The 17,884-nt window shown below is 37.6% G+C and overlaps 2 protein-coding genes across 16 annotated transcripts in view; one reads left to right on the top strand and one right to left on the bottom strand.

Annotated features, from left to right (window-relative positions):
- LOC129790770 (interference hedgehog) overlaps positions 1-7,313 on the top strand; it is a 43,142-nt gene extending 35,829 nt beyond the window's left edge. For 3 of the 15 annotated variants that reach the window (XM_055828500.1, XM_055828491.1, XM_055828483.1), the window contains 7 exons: positions 2,005-2,451; positions 2,521-2,680; positions 2,757-3,438; positions 3,515-3,680; positions 3,781-4,593; positions 4,660-4,832; positions 5,839-7,313. In XM_055828500.1, coding sequence (XP_055684475.1) covers positions 2,013-2,451; positions 2,521-2,680; positions 2,757-3,438; positions 3,515-3,680; positions 3,781-4,593; positions 4,660-4,832; positions 5,839-6,219 — 2,814 coding nt within the window. In that variant the 5' untranslated portion in view covers positions 2,005-2,012 and the 3' untranslated portion in view covers positions 6,220-7,313. Of the gene's footprint in view, positions 1-2,004; positions 2,452-2,520; positions 2,681-2,756; positions 3,439-3,514; positions 3,681-3,780; positions 4,594-4,659; positions 4,833-5,812 lie in introns of all 15 variants that reach the window. The other 12 variants (XM_055828534.1, XM_055828527.1, XM_055828519.1 and 9 more) reach the window with 9 other exon arrangements.
- An 854-nt stretch (positions 7,314-8,167) lies between these two features.
- Positions 8,168-16,123, bottom strand: LOC129790830 (mucin-2). The gene is made up of 3 exons (XM_055828594.1): positions 15,674-16,123; positions 10,617-10,874; positions 8,168-10,367 (listed from the first exon to the last, which is right to left on the bottom strand). Exons 2-3 carry the CDS (start codon positions 10,853-10,855, stop codon positions 8,360-8,362), a joined length of 2,247 nt encoding a protein of 748 aa, XP_055684569.1. The 5' UTR covers positions 10,856-10,874; positions 15,674-16,123; the 3' UTR covers positions 8,168-8,359.
- Positions 16,124-17,884: the final 1,761 nt, after the last annotated feature.

Here is a 17,884-nt window from a genome sequence, read left to right as displayed (position 1 = left end):
ATTTTGGCCGTCTTCCAAAGTTATTTATCCTTTATAAGTTTGATAGACAAAATATATTTTTAAAGTTGATAATGGTATAAGATGATGAACAGGTTAAAGTGGTGTAGGTCCATCGCAACATAACTTGCTATACGCCGGTACATTTGAAATTCAATGCTCTTTTAAATGGAGAAGAATTCTAGTCCAAAAATGTCATTCAAACACCTCGATAAAGGTAAAAGAAGTAAAATAGTAGGTATATATCAAAAAGACTTGATATCGTTCTACAAGTTTTAATCACATCTCAAGAAAAAAAAAAGAAAAGTCTCACCCATTAATGGGGTGTATACGGTTGACACTGGAAACTAATTAAAGTTGAATTTCTAATTAGATTGAAGCTCCTATATCACAGGTTTATTAAAGCCTTCTCCTGCCCATCACACATCCGTATGGCAACTTCAAGCGATGAGCGTGAAGTTCTTCATTCGCCCACTTTGTAGCATTCCATCTCTTCCAGAGATATCTCATACAAAAGGGAATGGACAGAGTGTGAGAATGGAAAGAAAGTCTCGCGCGATTGAGAGTGGAATTTTTCCTTTCCACCTTCGCGCGGTGGAATTACTTGAGATTATTTGTGAGAAAAAAAAGGACATTGTTTAATGGATTGTATGGCGGAGGGGGATCATTAAACTTTTGCCAATCTTCCTCGCTCTGTCTCAGCTTTTTTTTTCTTACTTCCATCCTCTCCTCTTAATCTGGAATACGGAGCGTGATTTAATTTATTTTGAGGGGCAAACACACAAGACTCGCCTGAAACGCTATCGGCACTCGCGATCAATTAATACTTTTCCGAATATCAGTTTCGAGACGTTCGCGATCTGTGTTTGTGGCGTTGTCGTGTGCAAAATTTATTTGCACCGCCTTGATCACCCATTTTGTATGTAAATTCCATAATTTTTAATGCGCCCTGTATCATAAGATCATTTTATATATGCTTCGTATACATAGCATACGAGTATATAGCATTCTTTAGCAGATGAGTGTGCCAAAAAGAAGATACTCTTCGTGGAATTATTAATGTAGGTATTTTTGTAAGAATAATAATTTATGTTGCAAAAAGGGACCCTTTATTGCAAAATTGTATTACACAGGGTAGCCTTATAAAAGAATTATATAAATGTATTTAAAGAAAAACATTATAAAAATAAAATGAACCGTGTGGATAATATTTATTAACTTGTTGGTGGCTCGTTGTGTGTGGATGTTGGCAACATAATGTTGTTGTTGAGTGAAAAAAAAGAAGAGCAAAGAAGACATATATTGCGCACATTGAGGAGGACACTGTGGAAAAATGATTTCGATGCACGATAAAAAGGCAACACCAAAGTGCTTGTTGAGAGCGTGCAAGATGAGTTTTTCGTGACAAAAGTAATGTGCAAAATCAATAAAGTTATAATAATCCACCGCATATATATAGAAGGATATCATTGCTATATATAGAGATTTAATTCCATTTTACTTTTATTGGATTTATCGATGATCTTTTTGCTGGTACTCCTCCTCCCTTCGCGCGCGTATCTCTGGAGGTATTTGGCGAATGCTTACAGAGATCCAAGCATGAGAAAATCTTGTGTGTAGGAAACGAAGAGAAATTAAGAGGAATGAAGAAACAAGTCACTGGCTGCCGTAAATCGAGGCTGGGATTTGTAATAAATGTGACAAGATAAGAATGGAATTTGCTGGGAGAGAGAGAAAGAGAGAAGTTTCTTGGTGAGTGCCTTTGGGGATTTACAAGTTCCACCAAGATGGATAAAAGGGGGGAAAGCAGGCGGGTAAAGTGGATAAGAGAAAAAAATGCGCGGTAATCGGATCTCTTTTCTTTTTTAAATTGAAAATTAAAATAACTACAATTTGCAATCAATTTATTGTTTTACTCTTTGATCTGCAAGGGAGCGAGAAATAATTCTCACAGTGTGTCTCTATTGAGGTGTTCTTGGGAATTATTTAATTTTATCTTTGTTGCAGATAATGCCATGATGCTACCTGTACGTCGAATATTTCTTATGGCGTTCCTAAGGTGGCGAATTTCGTTCCTGGTGGCACTCAATTTGGCCCTTGTGGCCACAACGACGACAGCACCATCGTCAAAATTGCGCCTGTACATGGTGCGATCGCCAGAGACAACGGTAGCACCTCTGGGTGATGAGGTGCTCTTTGAGTGTGCCCTCAATGTGGAACCGGAGCGACTTCAGTGGCGCTTTCGGTCGCAAAGTGGAAAGGGCGAATTGATGTACCTGAATGAAACTGCGGGCTACAATATTACTTTTAAGGATGGTGTTAGTAAATTGCGAATCTATGTTAGCCCCAAGACAATTGGGGAATACCAATGTATTGCATGGTATGGAGCATCAGCATTGGCGTCTGTGTCTGCAAAACTCACATTGGCCACAATAACGTTGGGCAATGACAATCGTGAGTTGTCTCGTTGTGAATTCAATTTGCATTTTCAGCATAAATTCCATAAAAACCTTTCCTTTGCAGACATCTTCGAACAAGATGGATTTGGGGTGAATATTCTCGATGGTAAAAGACGTAATCCACCTCCACAAATAGTCCACTGGCAGGTGTCTCCTGGGAATAGTGTTATCATTAAGTGTGGTGATATAGTATCAAATCCTCCGCCTGTCTGGAGTTATTTCAAGTAAATCCCTCTCGTTTGAATATTTCCAGACTCTCTATTAATCTCTTTATTCCTCCTCCTCAAAAAAAAATTCCAGAGACAACACACAAATACGTGCATCAGTACTCCAACTCTCATCCGGAGCTCTTATTCTCACATCACTCACGCAAAAGGACTCAGGAAGCTATTGGTGCTCAGCTGTGAATAGTATCACAGGGATGGAAATTAAAATACCCAGGAGAACGGATCTCAATGTAACAAACACCCCAAAGGCAGCTCCTATTTTCCTTTCTCAACCACCCACGGTGATTACGGTGAAACCAGGTGCCACGGCAATACTCGAATGCCCTGGAGTTGGGAATCCTGTGCCAAAGGCCGTCTGGAGTCGTCCGGATGTGTCAATACTCAACAATAGAACCCTCTTTGTGCCATACGGGCTACAAATTACAAAGGTTGTGCCTGAAGATCGAGGGAATTACGTGTGCCGTCTCGACAATGGAATCTCCCCCGTGCTGATTCACACGATCCGTCTCGATGTACTCGAGGCACCGGCAATTATTGAGGGGCCTCGGGTAACACTCACAAATGAGACTGATATGCTTCATCTCGATTGCCACGCAAAGGGCTACCCAGTGCCAGTCATCACGTGGATGATAAACGGTGTGGATGTTCAATGGGATTCTCTCATTCATTCAAATGGGTCGAGTCTCTTTATAAAATCCGTGCAAAAGAGGCATGCAGGAATTGTGCAGTGTTTTGCTAAAAATGCAGCAGGAGAGGTGAGTTGAATTGAATACATCCTCCACAGCTCCTAGTTTGTCCGGAAGACATTAAATCATTTCTCTTCTCTGTTAGGTCAATGAGGGAAATTTGCTGCAAGTGAATCCAAAGCAAATTCCGGGAGAAATTGAAGTTTCCCCCCTTGGATCTGTTCCGGAATCCACAAAATCCAGCATAGAGCATGCAGGAAAGCAAAAAGGAACCGGAAGGAAGAAGCACAAGCATCGTAAGTTCTTTAGAAGTGAGGAAAATATCCATATTTTCATGGGAAATTCATTCATTTTCATTTTTTTTATTTTTTCAAGAAAAATTCTGATTCATTTTTTTTTTTATACAAATAGCCGTGATGATTCCACCATCGAGACCAAGTGTGACGAGACTCTCAGATGAATCAGTTATGGTACGATGGTCAGTACCATCGGAAGAGGGACTTCCAATACAATTCTTCAAAGTACAATATCGAATGTTGGGAGATCTTGCACGAAAGATCCCACGATCGCAATGGATGACATGTAGTGAGGATATTCCACCCCATGTACGGTCGTATGAGGTGCAAGGATTGAAACCCGATCAACTCTATCGCTTCCGGATAGCTGCTGTGTATTCAAATAATGACAACAAATTGGGCAATACATCGGGGAAGTTTCACTTGCAGAAGGCATCACAGTTGAGTGTGGCCAAGAGTCACCTTACGGCGCCAACTTTGCAAAAAGTCGAAGGTGTCACGGAGACGGCTATCAGACTTTCATGGGGCTTCCCATCGAATCCACCCACACCAATTGATGGTTTCTACATTCACTTCCGGCCCGCATCAACGGCCGGAGAGTATTCCAAAGCAATGGTGGATGGGATGCATGTGCGTCACTGGACGATGGATTATCTGGAACCGGGGACAGCGTATGAATTTAAACTGCAGAGTTTCACGGCATCGGCTGCATCGGAATTCAGTGCAATTCTCACGGGAAAGACACTAAAGCCACCCACGCAAGCGCCCACAATCACACCTTCAGTGGTGGCTGCATCGGAATCATCCCAGAGCACATCGTCGAATTTGCCGCTTATCGCTGGAGGTGCTGGCGGGGGTGGACTTTTGCTCTTGCTGATCATTCTCACGTGTGTGTGCATTAAGAAGCGAAAGAAGACTCAAGCAGACGGTTAGTCCGATTTTTTTTTTAATTTACTTGCCTGTGAGGTATCTAATTTCTTTATTTTTTCTGTAGATGGTGTGACGGAAAGTAAAGCCCACCCGGATCACATTCAAGCGGAACCCAATGGATTTCCCGTGGGAGGGGGTAGAGTCCTTGGGTCACCAATTCACAAAAGTAGCCGTCTGAATGGTGTTGTGCCTCGTATGAATATCACGGCGAATCCTCTGGCTCAGGAGGGTGACAAGGTAAGCGGAAAATTTTTACTTTTCTCCCACGCTTATCGTCTTTAAGGGGGGTCTCTTGGGCAAATTGTTGGAATTGAGATATTTTTAAAGTTTTCTTTTTTCTTGGGGTTTTTATTAAACTTGGTTTTTCGATGTTGGTTACATTTGTAGCTTAATTTTTGAAGATTAAGAAAATCACTGATTTTCTTAAACTTCAAAAGAACTACCCTAAAACACAAAGGTAGGTTTTTCTCAGGATCAACTGGATGGATTTTGATGGGGTAAAAAGCAAATGAAAGAGGAAGTTACAACGAACAATTTACCAGAACAGATTTTGGAATTTCGACTTTGAGGCTGAGAAAATATTCTTGTGTACTTTTCATAGGGTTCTGAATAGAAATTCCAAAATTCGTTCCGGTACATTGTTCGTTGATGCTTCCTCTTTCATTTGCTTTTTACCCCATCAAAATCCATCCAGTAGATTCTGAGAAAAACCTACCTTTGAGTTTTGAGAAAAATCACAAGATGGCGAGTGATTTTCTTACCTTTCAATAAGAAGTCTTTTAATGTGACCAACACTTGAAAACCAAGTTTAAGAAAAACTCTAAGAAAAATATAAACATTTAATTTCACCAGCTCTCAAAAGAGACCCCCCTTAATGCAATAGCGTGGAGAATATAAAATTTTCTTTAATAAACTTTGGAAAATTATAAATAAAGGAAGAAATGAAAATAGAGCGGGAATATTAGATAAAAAGGCGCAACTAACACCGTCAAATCTCTCTTTCCATTAACACGTATTTGGCTATTTATATAAATGTTGTGTTTAGTTGCGAAATCCAACAAAATCGTCCCCTAAAAAAAAGAAATCCTTTCAAAAATCCCATCTTTGGAGTAAAATTTGTTGTTTAGTTGAAATCTATCTCACAAATCCCAATCACACACCAAAACTGCCTGTTAGATAAAAGCCAGTTTAGAGCGACAACGAAGAATTTCTTCTAGTTTAGAAATCAGCGTGAATGTTCTAGAATCGCAATGTGATGGAGATGCGTTTCCTGCCAAATTCAATGCCAACCCCCGTGGCGGCGACGAATCCGGGGCATTTGGTGCAGCAGCAGAACAACAATTGCACACCGCAGACACTCCTTGTGGAACGACGGGGCAATGTGCGGCAATTCAACAATGGAGACGTCAAGGGGCCACACAATCAGACGGACAGCTCATCCATGAGGCGCACAAGGAAGCACCCAACGGGTATTCCGGTACCGAGTAGTCCACGGATGATGCATCACAATCGTTCCCCAATGCCAATACGGGCACAAAGTGGAGCCAAGAGACCCCCAACGGCACGCTTAGGGGCCCACACTGAAAATATCTCATCCGGCAGTTTAAACAGTATTGAAGTGTGAGGAGGAGGGTACATTAGATAAAATGGCTCAATTCTTAGGTCTACGCATCTCAGCGCAAATGAATGAAAAAAAAGAAAAATCCTGAATAATCTTCAAAAAATAATTTAGAACAAAAAAAAGTGTGATACTCCCAATTAAATTGTACAGAGCGCGAGAGAGAAAGTGAACGAGAGAGAGGATCAATGAAAATTGATCATTTTATTAGTCAGTGAGAATGCGCAAGGTATATACATAGATTTTACTTTCAAAAGACACTGATTAGATTTTTTTTAAAATATATTCTAATTCTTTTTTTATTACATTAATTTTAGATAATTTGAATTCTATTGCTACTTGTGTAAAAATTGAAGAAGAAAAGAAAACTACAAGTGGAGAGAGTTGCTAACAGAGACTTTTCCCATTCTAGTGGATTTTTTTTAGTGTTTAAAAATGAAGTTAATGCAAAAGGAAATAAACTCTCTTCAACTGAACATTATGATACAAATATGTGTGCCACGAAATTGTAAATCCGTCCGAATATGTAGGGATTTCATTTGACAAAAGAAAAAGGAATAATCGTGCCGAAACTATATCTCTCACAGTTTTAGTGAAGATAAAAAAAAAACATTTAGCAGTAATGCAGTAAGATGAATAAATTTGCAGTACTTGATGAATCATTGCCTTATAGTGAAGAACAAATAAATAAAATGCAACAATTTAAGGATAGTTCTTAGAGAGACTGGTCAAAATAACGTATTAAGTAATTTTACAATAAAATAGGAATATTTTATAAAAAGAAAAAAACTACATAAGTAAGTTTATTTATTATATTGCAAAAAAAACATAAATAGCACTGAACAGTAACAATTCAAATCAATCACTAATAAAAGCAATTAGCTGACATAATCAAGTAATTTCTCTTAAAACAAACGACTTAATTTAATGACAGTGGCACTAATTTTTTTTTTAATTTTGAAAATCATCAATATTGGTTTCACTGCAGAGTTCTAAAAAGTAAGAAATTTTGTTAAAGAAATTCTACGAAAGAGATTCAAACGAAATCTTAGCCGGAAAATATTGCGGAAATAAAGTTTTATTATGAGGAAACAATCAAATAATTATTTTTGCTACTAACTTACCGCTTAAATTCTTTGTTCTTATCAACGATTCTGCTGATTTGATAAATTCTTTTACGACTTTTTGCTGAAGATCCTTTCTTCATCAGAACTGTTACCACTAAATTGCGGACTTGACTCCTTTAGAAATTCTAATTGGCAATAAAACAACCACAAATTTTTTTTTATTATAGGGTGACATTCACTAGTTAGACAGACTTAAGATTTCTTAGGAAAGGCTTAAGTTTTCTTAAGATTTTTAGAGTGTACTTAAGATTGTTTAATTTTTCTTAAGTTTTTTTTGAAGTTTTCTTAAGATTCATTAAATTTTCTCAAGTTTCCTTAAGAAAAAAACTTAATATTTCTTAGGAAAAATTTAAGATTTTTTAAGTAAATAAAGCTTGTTACTAAATTCTATGCTTTAAGACGATTAAAAAAAACATTTGAAAAATTATTCAGAAAACTGAAAGAATCTTGAGAAAACTAATAAAATAACTTTAAAAATCTTTAAAAAACTTCAAGAATCTTAGGAAAATTTTAAGAATCTTAGGAGAACTTAAAGAATCTTAGGAAAGTTAAAGAATCTCAAGAAAATTTTAAGAATCTTAAGATAACTTTAAGAATCTTAAGAAAATTTAAAGACTCTTTAAGAAAATTTAAAGAATCTTAGGAAAACTTAAAGGATCTTAAGAAAACTTGAGGTCGTAAAGCTTTAAAATTAAAAAAAAAGAAAACTTAAGTCTTTCTTAAGGAATCTTAAAAGTCTGTCTGACTGGTGAATTTCACCCATAAATTTATTTCCTTTCTATAAAACCTATATAAAAATCACTAGTTATACTTTCTTAATATCGATATTTTTCTTCTTTTTTATAAAAATAAGCTATACAGGAGGATTTTTAAATAAAATTTCGGATATGGAGATTGAAGGGAGGGGATTCAAATCAAAGAAAAGCTCATTTCCCCAGAGAATAAGAGTTCAAGCACCAAAGTCCCATAATTTTTCGGAGATTTTATTGCTAAGAAAATTCGAATATAAAAATGAGGATTTACGGCACAGTGACTGGAAGGAAGCGACTTGGATCACCAACTTGTGGTTGGAATCTCACTTCCACCTTTTCCTTGCCATCTCCCACCTCGAGGAAGGAATTCCAATCGGCAAGGAAGTAGAATCCCGTTCTTCGTGGTGGTGGCAGGGGTCTCTCTGTTACAGGATCAAGTCCTGGAAAGGATTCTGCAAGAAGGAGCGATGGCGTGGAAGTTGTGGATGTTGTTGTTGACGACGACGTGTCTGTTAAACTTGTGAGATCAGGGAGCTTGACTTCGGCATCTGATTGTGCATCTGCAGCAGTGTCTGCAATAGTTGCCGTTGAGTCCCCAAGGGTCGCAGTGGAATCTCCAATGGATGATGAGGAATCTGTGAGATTGAGAGAGAACCTCACAGGCTCAGGGCTTGTGGTGATTGCATCATCAGCCTGTCGCTTTTGCTCCTTCTGACGCTTCACTTCATTCTTTGCCAGTTCCAATTCAACATGAGACACAGGATCAGGACCAATGCCAAGGAGGGACTTGACATTGTACTTTGACTTGGAAGATGGGGTGCTACCCTCAATTGAGGCATTGAGTTTATCAAGATTCTGAATTGTTTCGAGGAGATAGTGGAGATGATCGAGATCTTCCTGTGTCACCTCAATTGGCTTCTGTTTGGGATCTCTCGTTGGAATTGTAATTTTCTTTGGGACTTGCATATCTTTCTCGGGCAGGGAGAAGACCCTAGCACGGGATGATACCCGGACTGGCCGATGATTTCTCGGTGTAACAGTCGTTGTTGTACTTGATTTTGAGGTAGATGAAGATACTGTGGTGGTTGTTTTTTCTGTGGTTGATCTTGCTGCTGTTGTTCGTGCTGATGTTGATCGCACCGACGTTGATCGTACTGATGTTGATCTAGCTGATGTTGCCTTTGCCGTGGTTGAGCTCTCTGTAGTGGATGAGGATGGAGGAATATTCGTCGTAGTTTCCTCCACTTTCTGCGGCGCTGTTGTTCCCTTCCTGACAATTCCTACTTTATCCAGAGCTTGGAGCATATTATTCGGTAGTGGGAGGTCTGGATCAATTTCGGGCATATTTATCATCCTGGGCATTTTACTCGTTGGCCTGACTGTTGTAACTTCTTCCTCAACTTCAGCAATGAGCCCAAGGGCTCTAAAGAAGCTCCTATTGTCATCATCGAGAGCCTTGAAGGTATCCTTTGGGATGGGTTTGAATGCCACAAAGTCATCTGGTTGAATTGGGGCTGAGAGGATTTTCTTGTAATCCTGCTTAGCCAGAGATTCCGGAAGGGGTTTAAATGCAGTCGTTGCATAATTTGCCGATCGTGTTTCTTCTTGGGCAATTTGTGGCTCATCCTTTGGCTCATTATCTTGCAGGAATCCAAAAGATTTCAGCAATTCCTCAAGCTCCGGCGTGAGTTCGGGTTTTTTTGTCGTGGTGGGTGTGGGTGTTGTTGTCGTTGTGGTTGTTGGTGCGGTATCTGGAGTGAGTCCGATGGCCGCTAGTAAATCCACAACATTTTCTCTCATTGGCGGTTTCGATTTCTCCTCAAAATTGGCAACTTCGGCACTGTAGTGGCTGCTATATTTTGACTTTTGCTCCACGGTGAGTGCCTTTGTGGGTACCGTGGGTTCAGCCGTGAATGCTGGGGCAGTCTTTGGGTGGAATGTCGTCACGTAGACATCAGGTTGGTGTGTCTTTCGTTTCTGTGTTTTGGGATGATACGTTGTTGCAACGTAATCATCAATCTTGGCCACAAGTTCCGGTCGATGAGCTGGTTTCTTCTGTATCATCGTGGTGGGTTTAATCTCAGAGGGGACGACTTTTGTAACTGGGGGTCGAGTGTAGAGCTCCTCGAGATTGTCTGAGGGGATGTTCTTTGTATTGTAGGGCAGTACCAGCATAAGGGCTCTCATGTGCTTTGCACGATTCATATCCCCAGCATGGACACTCTTCACGTATTCTTCCTTCGTCACGGTTTCGAATAAATCCGCAATTTCACCCCTAAAATGAAAAAGAAATTTTTTCATCAAGCTCCATGAATAAGATTGCATTTTAATCAATTTTTAATGCAATTGAAATTTTATTTTTATGTGAAAATTTCATTTTCTACATGGTAATTTTTGGTAGTTTGTTATAGCCTTCACAGCTCAACACTTTTGGCGTCATTTTTCAACATTTTTAAATTAATTATTTTTTTGTTAATTTAATTTAATGATTTTTAATGCTTTTGAGCAAAAGAAAGGTACCAACCTTGTGAGTCGTGGCAGGGAGGGATCTGCAGCAAGGAGCCTCTGAACTTCTGAAATTGTCGTGACGACATCCTTTTGCGCCTTCTGCATTGTCTCAGCGGTCAAGTCATTGATCTCTCGTGGTGTTGCAAGCGACAGGTGATTGTAGGTGAGTGGGTACTCAATTGGCACGGGCAGCGGTGTGGCCAGACACAGGGGGACCAGAATGAGAGCCACGAGAGTGGACCAAAGTGTTGGCATTTTGAAATTCTCCCGCAAACTGCAACAAAAAGAAAGCGTGTTATGCAAATGACCTCTCAATGAGTGTCGCTTCTTCATTTTTACATAATCACACGGCATTCGTGCCTCATAGTCAATTCAAATTGACAAACACTGACCCCGACAAGTGTAGAGATCATCAATGAGAACACAAATGCTACAGGGAGGAACATTATGTTTCTCTGAATATTTCAAACATTATTTTTTTATGCCATTCGAAAGAGAAAAGCTTCATTTTGTGGCGATACTCTATACTACAAATTGAGATATAATTGATGGGTTTGCGTGACACGAATTTGTATTCTTATAACTACATGATGATTTGTTTCAGCGACTATTTGGGTGATTTATGTAATGAACATTTAGAATTACTACCACTCAGTGCATTTTTCAAGACATTTTATTGGCTTAACCTGCTTTTCCATCTTGCAAAAGCGACAATACTCGTGCGGAAATTGAATGGTCATGATGGTCTCATTTTTAATGAGAAATTCAAGGAAGAGCTCGCTCACGGAATTTCCATAATTTAAGAGGAGTTAAAGTTCAAGAAATTTTTAAAGAAAATAGGGTAGTTGTGTTTAAAGGATGTTAAAGGTTAAATTTATCAGTTCCTGCTGGAAGGATCTATTGATTCCTTGTGGGGAATTTTTAAACATTTTACAAGGATCTATCAAAGTTGATTTTGTATAGTGTAGGTACCGATTAGCTCCACTTTATGGTAGATACCTAACTAGTTAACTCATTAGATGCCGTACTTATGATCCTTTTATTATTTTTTTTTTCTTAAATCTTTTCGATTTTTTTGGCTAAATACATCTTCTAGTAAGAATTAAATTAACAGCTATTACTGCCCATTGAATAAATATCAAAATGATCAGTGTTTTTTTTATTATTTAATGTGTGTTGGCTGCTTTGGGTTAACTTTGAAAGTGGGATGATTTCCAATTAATAGAAAAATTAACAATTATTTCTCCTTCTTCATAAATCGATCTCTTGGAATTTTCTAAGCCATTTATTTGATTATAAAATCGTATAGGTAATCATAAAAAATATAAATTAAATCCTAAATATTAATACCTAATGGGTTTATTTGTAGGTATTCTTTTTTCACAATTTCATTGGAATTATTTTTATTTTTATTTACCTTATTGCATTCATTTTTCTATTCAAATGAACAAAGTAAATAATTAATTAATGCAATAGATAAATTACAAAATATTCACTATACATATATGAAGGTAGGTATGCCTTCCAGGAAGAACTATGCATTCCTATGGAGTAAGAAAAAAATCTCTGACACAAAAAAAGAATCACGTAATTGAAAGTATGAGTTTGACTGCAATTTTTTGCTTCATCTAATGCAAATTTTGCTTGATCAATCTCCTCATCATTAGGCGCTTTTTCACATGGAATGCATTTCTTCAAAGTATATGTGTGCAAATTTCCTCAGTTGCAAGAAAATTTCTGCATCTCCCTGACATTCTCAATGTGTGTCTGCAAAAAGTGAAATTTACATGTGAACTTGCAACATATTTTAATGGGATTAGTATGAGTTTGTTTGGCATATGGTGATGCACATAAAATTAGCAATAAAAAGAGATTTGTGTGCGAATTTCCATCAATTTACTTTTTTCTTGCCAATGTTTTACTTCTTTTATTTTTTTTTGTTCATTAATTTACAATCCCCCTTTCGTCACAACTCCATTGAGGTGGGAAGAACTTTTACTTGCAAACGTGGATTACATAAAAAATTACGGGCTGTGATTCTTCCTTCAGATGACAGTCAAAGTGTGGTGAAGTACAATGATGGTCCAGCAGAGTAAAGGGAATGTACTGGTAAGTTTCACTTACGGGCTGTGATTCTTCCTTCAGATGACAGTCCAAGTGTGGTGAAAATTGAGGTGGACAAATTTTTAGGAATGGCTTTCTCACGCAACGAATCACAGCCAACGCGCATGAGTAAGCCTTTCCCCAGAATTTACACGCGTTGGCTGTGATTCGATGCGTGAGAAAGCCATTCCTAAAAATTTGTCCACCTCAATTTTCACCACACTTGGACTGTCATCTGAAGGAAGAATCACAGCCCGTAAGTGAAACTTACCAGTACATTCCCTTTACTCTGCTGGACCATCATTGTACTTCACCACACTTTGACTGTCATCTGAAGGAAGAATCACAGCCCGTAAGTGAAACTTACCAGTACATTCCCTTTACTCTGCTGGACCATCATTGTACTTATATATGTATATTTATAGGTTTATATATTTTTATATTTTTTATGTATAAAAAAGGCGCCCCGCTTCGCGGGGCGCCAATTAATTTGTTTAAAATATATGTGAACAGATGAAAGTAATTGTTGATGTAACAAAATGGCAGAAGGCGGCCATTTTGAATTTTGAAATTAGTAAAATCTGATAGGTAATGCCCACTATACCTAATGAAACTTCAATCGAAAAGTCTTTATCAAGTACCGTTAAGCCGATATAAGGCAATATTACAACAATCGGTACATATGGAAACCTGTTTTGGTCTATATCTCTGAAACCACGACATAAATTTTTTTTATTTTTTTTTGGTTAAAAGGTGTGCCTATCACCTATAACATACTAAAATTTAATCGAAATCTATCGTCCAGTTTTTGAGATATTAATCGAAAACTGGTCGAAAACTCATCGAAAATTTTGTTTTTGATTGTAGGCCCTCTAGCGGTAACTTTTGAAAGTTCCTATGTATAGATAATTGTAGACCTCATTGAGATCTTTCATTCAAAACCGGTTTGGTCCAAATCGGTCAAGCGGTTTAGGAGTTATAGCCCACTTACGATAGAACTCTATATTTGCTAAACCGCTTGTCCGATTTTTGGAAATGAAGTATCGTTGAAAAGGTCTTAAGGGCCCCTACAACATATTAAAATTTCAGACCTCTAGCTATAATAGAGGCTGAGATATAGCAAAAACAAAATTGAAAAAAATTCAAAATGGCGGATGCAGGGGTGGGGGGCTGAATTTGATATCATAGTTGGACGACTTCCAGTCGATAATTGAACTTTTCCGTTGACCGCAAGTCTCTATCTATTACCGTTCTCTTGTAATTGAGCTCCAAACTACGGCCGGACGGCCGGAAGGACGGCCGGACGGCCGGACGGCCGGACGGACGGCCGGAAAAGTTTTTCGGCGCATACGTTTTTTGGAATGTGGGGACCCTAATTCGTGCTCATACCAAGTTTGAGCCCGATCCGACGACCTTGAGTTTTAGAGTGGACACAGAAGCTGTGCTATTCTTTTCTTCGAAAGAATCACAGCTAAAAGGTGCTTTGCTGAAAATTGGTGCATGCAGTGTGCATTGAATTGCGATGCATCTGCAAAGGTATAGATCTTTCACAAACACTCTTTTCTGTTACAATTAATTCACCATGCAGTGATCTCACGGTAAATTCAATTGCAACTCGCATATACGCGGCAACATTAGCGCCACAATATGTGTGTATATAGTATTTTCTATATATGTATATTATAGCAATATTAGCAATGTCTGTAATATGAATTAATTCGATCGCGTATGGTACAGCCATATAGCAAGCTGGAGATGAAATCTTCTGTATCAATAGACAATGGTAATGAACTCACACAACGAAAAAAAATGAACGCCACACAATTGAATCACAAATTGAAAAAATATTAAATGTTAATTTCTCCTATTCTTGAGATATTTTGAGATAGCCTCATTTTTTTCTATGCCGGAAAAAGCATCATCGCGTCTCTCTAGCGCCAAAGCAGCTGAAGAGAAAAAGCCTACAGGTGATGGCAGAGAATGAAAAGAAATTATCGAATTATCACTGAGATGTGAAAATAGAAAATGCTATCACGAAATATGATAATTCAGGTTGAATTTATTGGTTGAATTAAGCTGAATGTTGCTTCTTAGGGTGTTAACTTGTAAAATGTTTTATACAATCAGTGTTTTTTTTCTTGATTTTGTAATAGAAACCCATATAAATTCCTTTCTATTTATTTTTGAAACATGAAAGATAAAAGTGTTAAAAAATTTAATAATTTACGACAATTAATCTTATTCTCTTTTTAAATAATTTCTTCTTGGTTAAAAGAAAAGCCTAAAATTGACATTTAATAGGAGGTGAAAAAGGTAAAAAAGCTAGCCAGTTTAAGGTCTATTTTTGTTATATGTTTATTTTGAATCAATTTTAAATCAATCATTTAATTTCATTGAAATCTCACGCACTCTCAAAGCGAAGAAAGTGCAGCCTTAGGGCAATCAATGAACTTTTTGAACCGTTTGAGCTTTTAATGAGTCTGCAGAATTTTCATTTAAATCATCGGAAATGTAGATTATCATGCTTGATAATGAACATTACACAAATACCACCGCCCTCGTGGACAAAAAACCTCACAAACTTTTTAATATCTCATTAAATATAATAATTTTCTCATAGAAAAAAAAGACAAAAAAACGTTATAATTTAAATGTTTCTCTTCCACGGCGTTTCTTCAGAGTAGATTGATTTTTAATTATAGAAAATTGATACTATATGAAGAAAAAAATCAGAGGAAAGGCAAAAATAGTAAAGGTGGAGGAATGCGCGTGTGAGGAAAGTAAAAAGTGGCAGAACTTGACCCAACAAAATCGAAATCTTGTCTTTCAAGTTGCACATGTTGCAAGAAAATCAACGATGGTCGATGGTGAGGTAAAATTTATTCTGCAAAAACCACTTTCAACACTATTTAAGATAATTGCACACACAACGCACACAACATAATCCATCCACATTATAACTATACATACCAATTTCATGAAAGACACTGATGAGGCTGATGATCAATTTTTATCCTAATTCGATCGCGCACTGTTAACAATCTTGCGGAGCTTTGTGATCCATTTGATGTTGTACCACACAGACACTTTATTTTTTTTTAAACTTCTTTAATTCCTTCACACTGACCACTAAAATTGGTCGTTTTGGTGTGTGACTTTCTCTACTTATGGGTGATCAAAAGAAGATGAATCAACGCGGATAAATCCACACGATCACGATCGTACGTTTCGGAGCAATTTTGCCTTAAGAATGATACTTATAGAGCTTAAAAACACTTTTGCTTGAAATTTGTGGTTCAGAATGGAAAAAAATCTGTTCAGAAAATTAATTTCACACAACAACAACAATAAAAAATCCAACCGCAGCTGGTGGAAAGTTTCTTTGGCGCGTCTGATCGCTGTGAAGGTGAGACGTTGACTGACGATGGAATGGCGATCGTGGTGGGATTTCCATTCAATTGAATTTCTGCGCGTATATGAAAGCACCTACTCCATAGGTGAGCTAATGAAGACGACGGTATCGTCTTCAAAGCACAAACACAGACATTTTTAACCCAACGGTGCTTCTTCTTTCTCGCTTTCTTCCACAAAAGTCCGCGAGTAACAACACGGTAGCTTCATCATCGCTCCCCGCCATTAAAAATAGAGTCGTATTTGATCAATGGATCAGGGTCAAAATTTGCCTGGAATCTCTTCTATGCATGTGGTTCGTTCAAAATGTCTTTTAAAAGAATCTCCCGCTGTTTGTCAAGAAAAAGGAAGAGATTTGTTCTTGTAAAGAACATTTTGTTGCAGAGAATTCTTTAGGTTTATCTTGAGTTTGATTAGTGTTGATGGAGATCTTCTGCTGATAATTATTGTTCATTAATTAATATAGTTGCTTTTCTTCTTCGTTTTTACTCCAAAAAATTGTTTTTAGCGCTTCTTTATAAACTCCAGACTCCTCTTTTCCCACTTCAAGATCTGCTTTTAACACTCAAAGTATACGAGTTTAGTTTGTAGGGCAAGTGTCCTCTTCTTTTGCATTATTTCCTCCACAGAAAAAAAACAACAAAAGACCATTAATAAGAATTGCAAAAGAAAAGAAATACTTAACATTGAAACTTTTTGAACAAACTTAACTTTGCGAGAATTTTTTTTTTACTTTATTTGCTTCGCTAATTTGTAGAATACAATATTTTTTGCACAGGAATCTTATAAAAGTGTTACAAGAAAGTGTTGAATAAAAAAAATCTCACTCAATGGAGAAAAACTTTCAGTAGGAGGGAAAATAGAAGACAGGGAATTTTAATTGTTATAAGCCGGTTAATTCAATGGAATGGGAGTGAAAATAATTTCCCCCAAAAAAAAAGACAAACTTTTATTGTCCACCACATACTTTTATTCCCGCACAATTACAACGTGTTTACGGTCTTTGTTGATGATGAGTTCAAACTGACACCTTTAACGGCAAAACATTTGCAACACAGTGAAAGTTATTTTAAATATGAAGAAAAAATATTTAAAAAAAAAATGGTTACTCTCATTGTTGGCAAAATATTATTTTGACTCATGAACCCCGGGGAATGGTGTAATTTTATTGTAAGATTCGTTTAGGCCATGGGAAGAAAGGGCAAGCGTGGCAATTGTGTGGACAAAAGATGATTATTCAATAGACATCAACACGGACACAGACAACGAACCTCAAGTGAGATGAAACGTAATGAACTTTCGTTTTCCTTGATTCTCAACTTCATCGTCATGGGGCACAGCACCGTGCGGAGTGACTTCATTGATCTTGTGTCGCATTTTATTCATCGCATCTCCTCGCCTCAGAATCACTCTCAGAGCTCTTCACACTTGGGTGCAGATCGCAAATGTGGCTTTTTTGAAGCTCCTCAGCACGTGAAAATTTTCACGGTGAAATACAAGAAGTCTCTCAGACAGAAGCAATTTCTCACTGCGCCACTAATAATTAATCACTCTCTGTGTGCCTCGTGAGGGATCACTTCCTATACTTATTATAGCTAAATCGCATAGTGTGATCCCACGAGATGGCAATTAGGCGGCAAACAAGACTTGACTTTCCATCATCTAATTTGATCTCAATCAATTAAGTCTTCCGAGCACGTCACATTTATTAAATCTTTTTTTAAAGAAAAAAATGTGCTTGATTTCGTGCTAGTTTTCACTGGATGGTAA

Source organism: Lutzomyia longipalpis, chromosome 1 (assembly GCF_024334085.1).
Source record: "Lutzomyia longipalpis isolate SR_M1_2022 chromosome 1, ASM2433408v1".
Lineage (NCBI taxonomy): Eukaryota > Metazoa > Arthropoda > Insecta > Diptera > Psychodidae > Lutzomyia > Lutzomyia longipalpis.
This window is presented reverse-complemented; position numbering and strand designations above follow the sequence as displayed.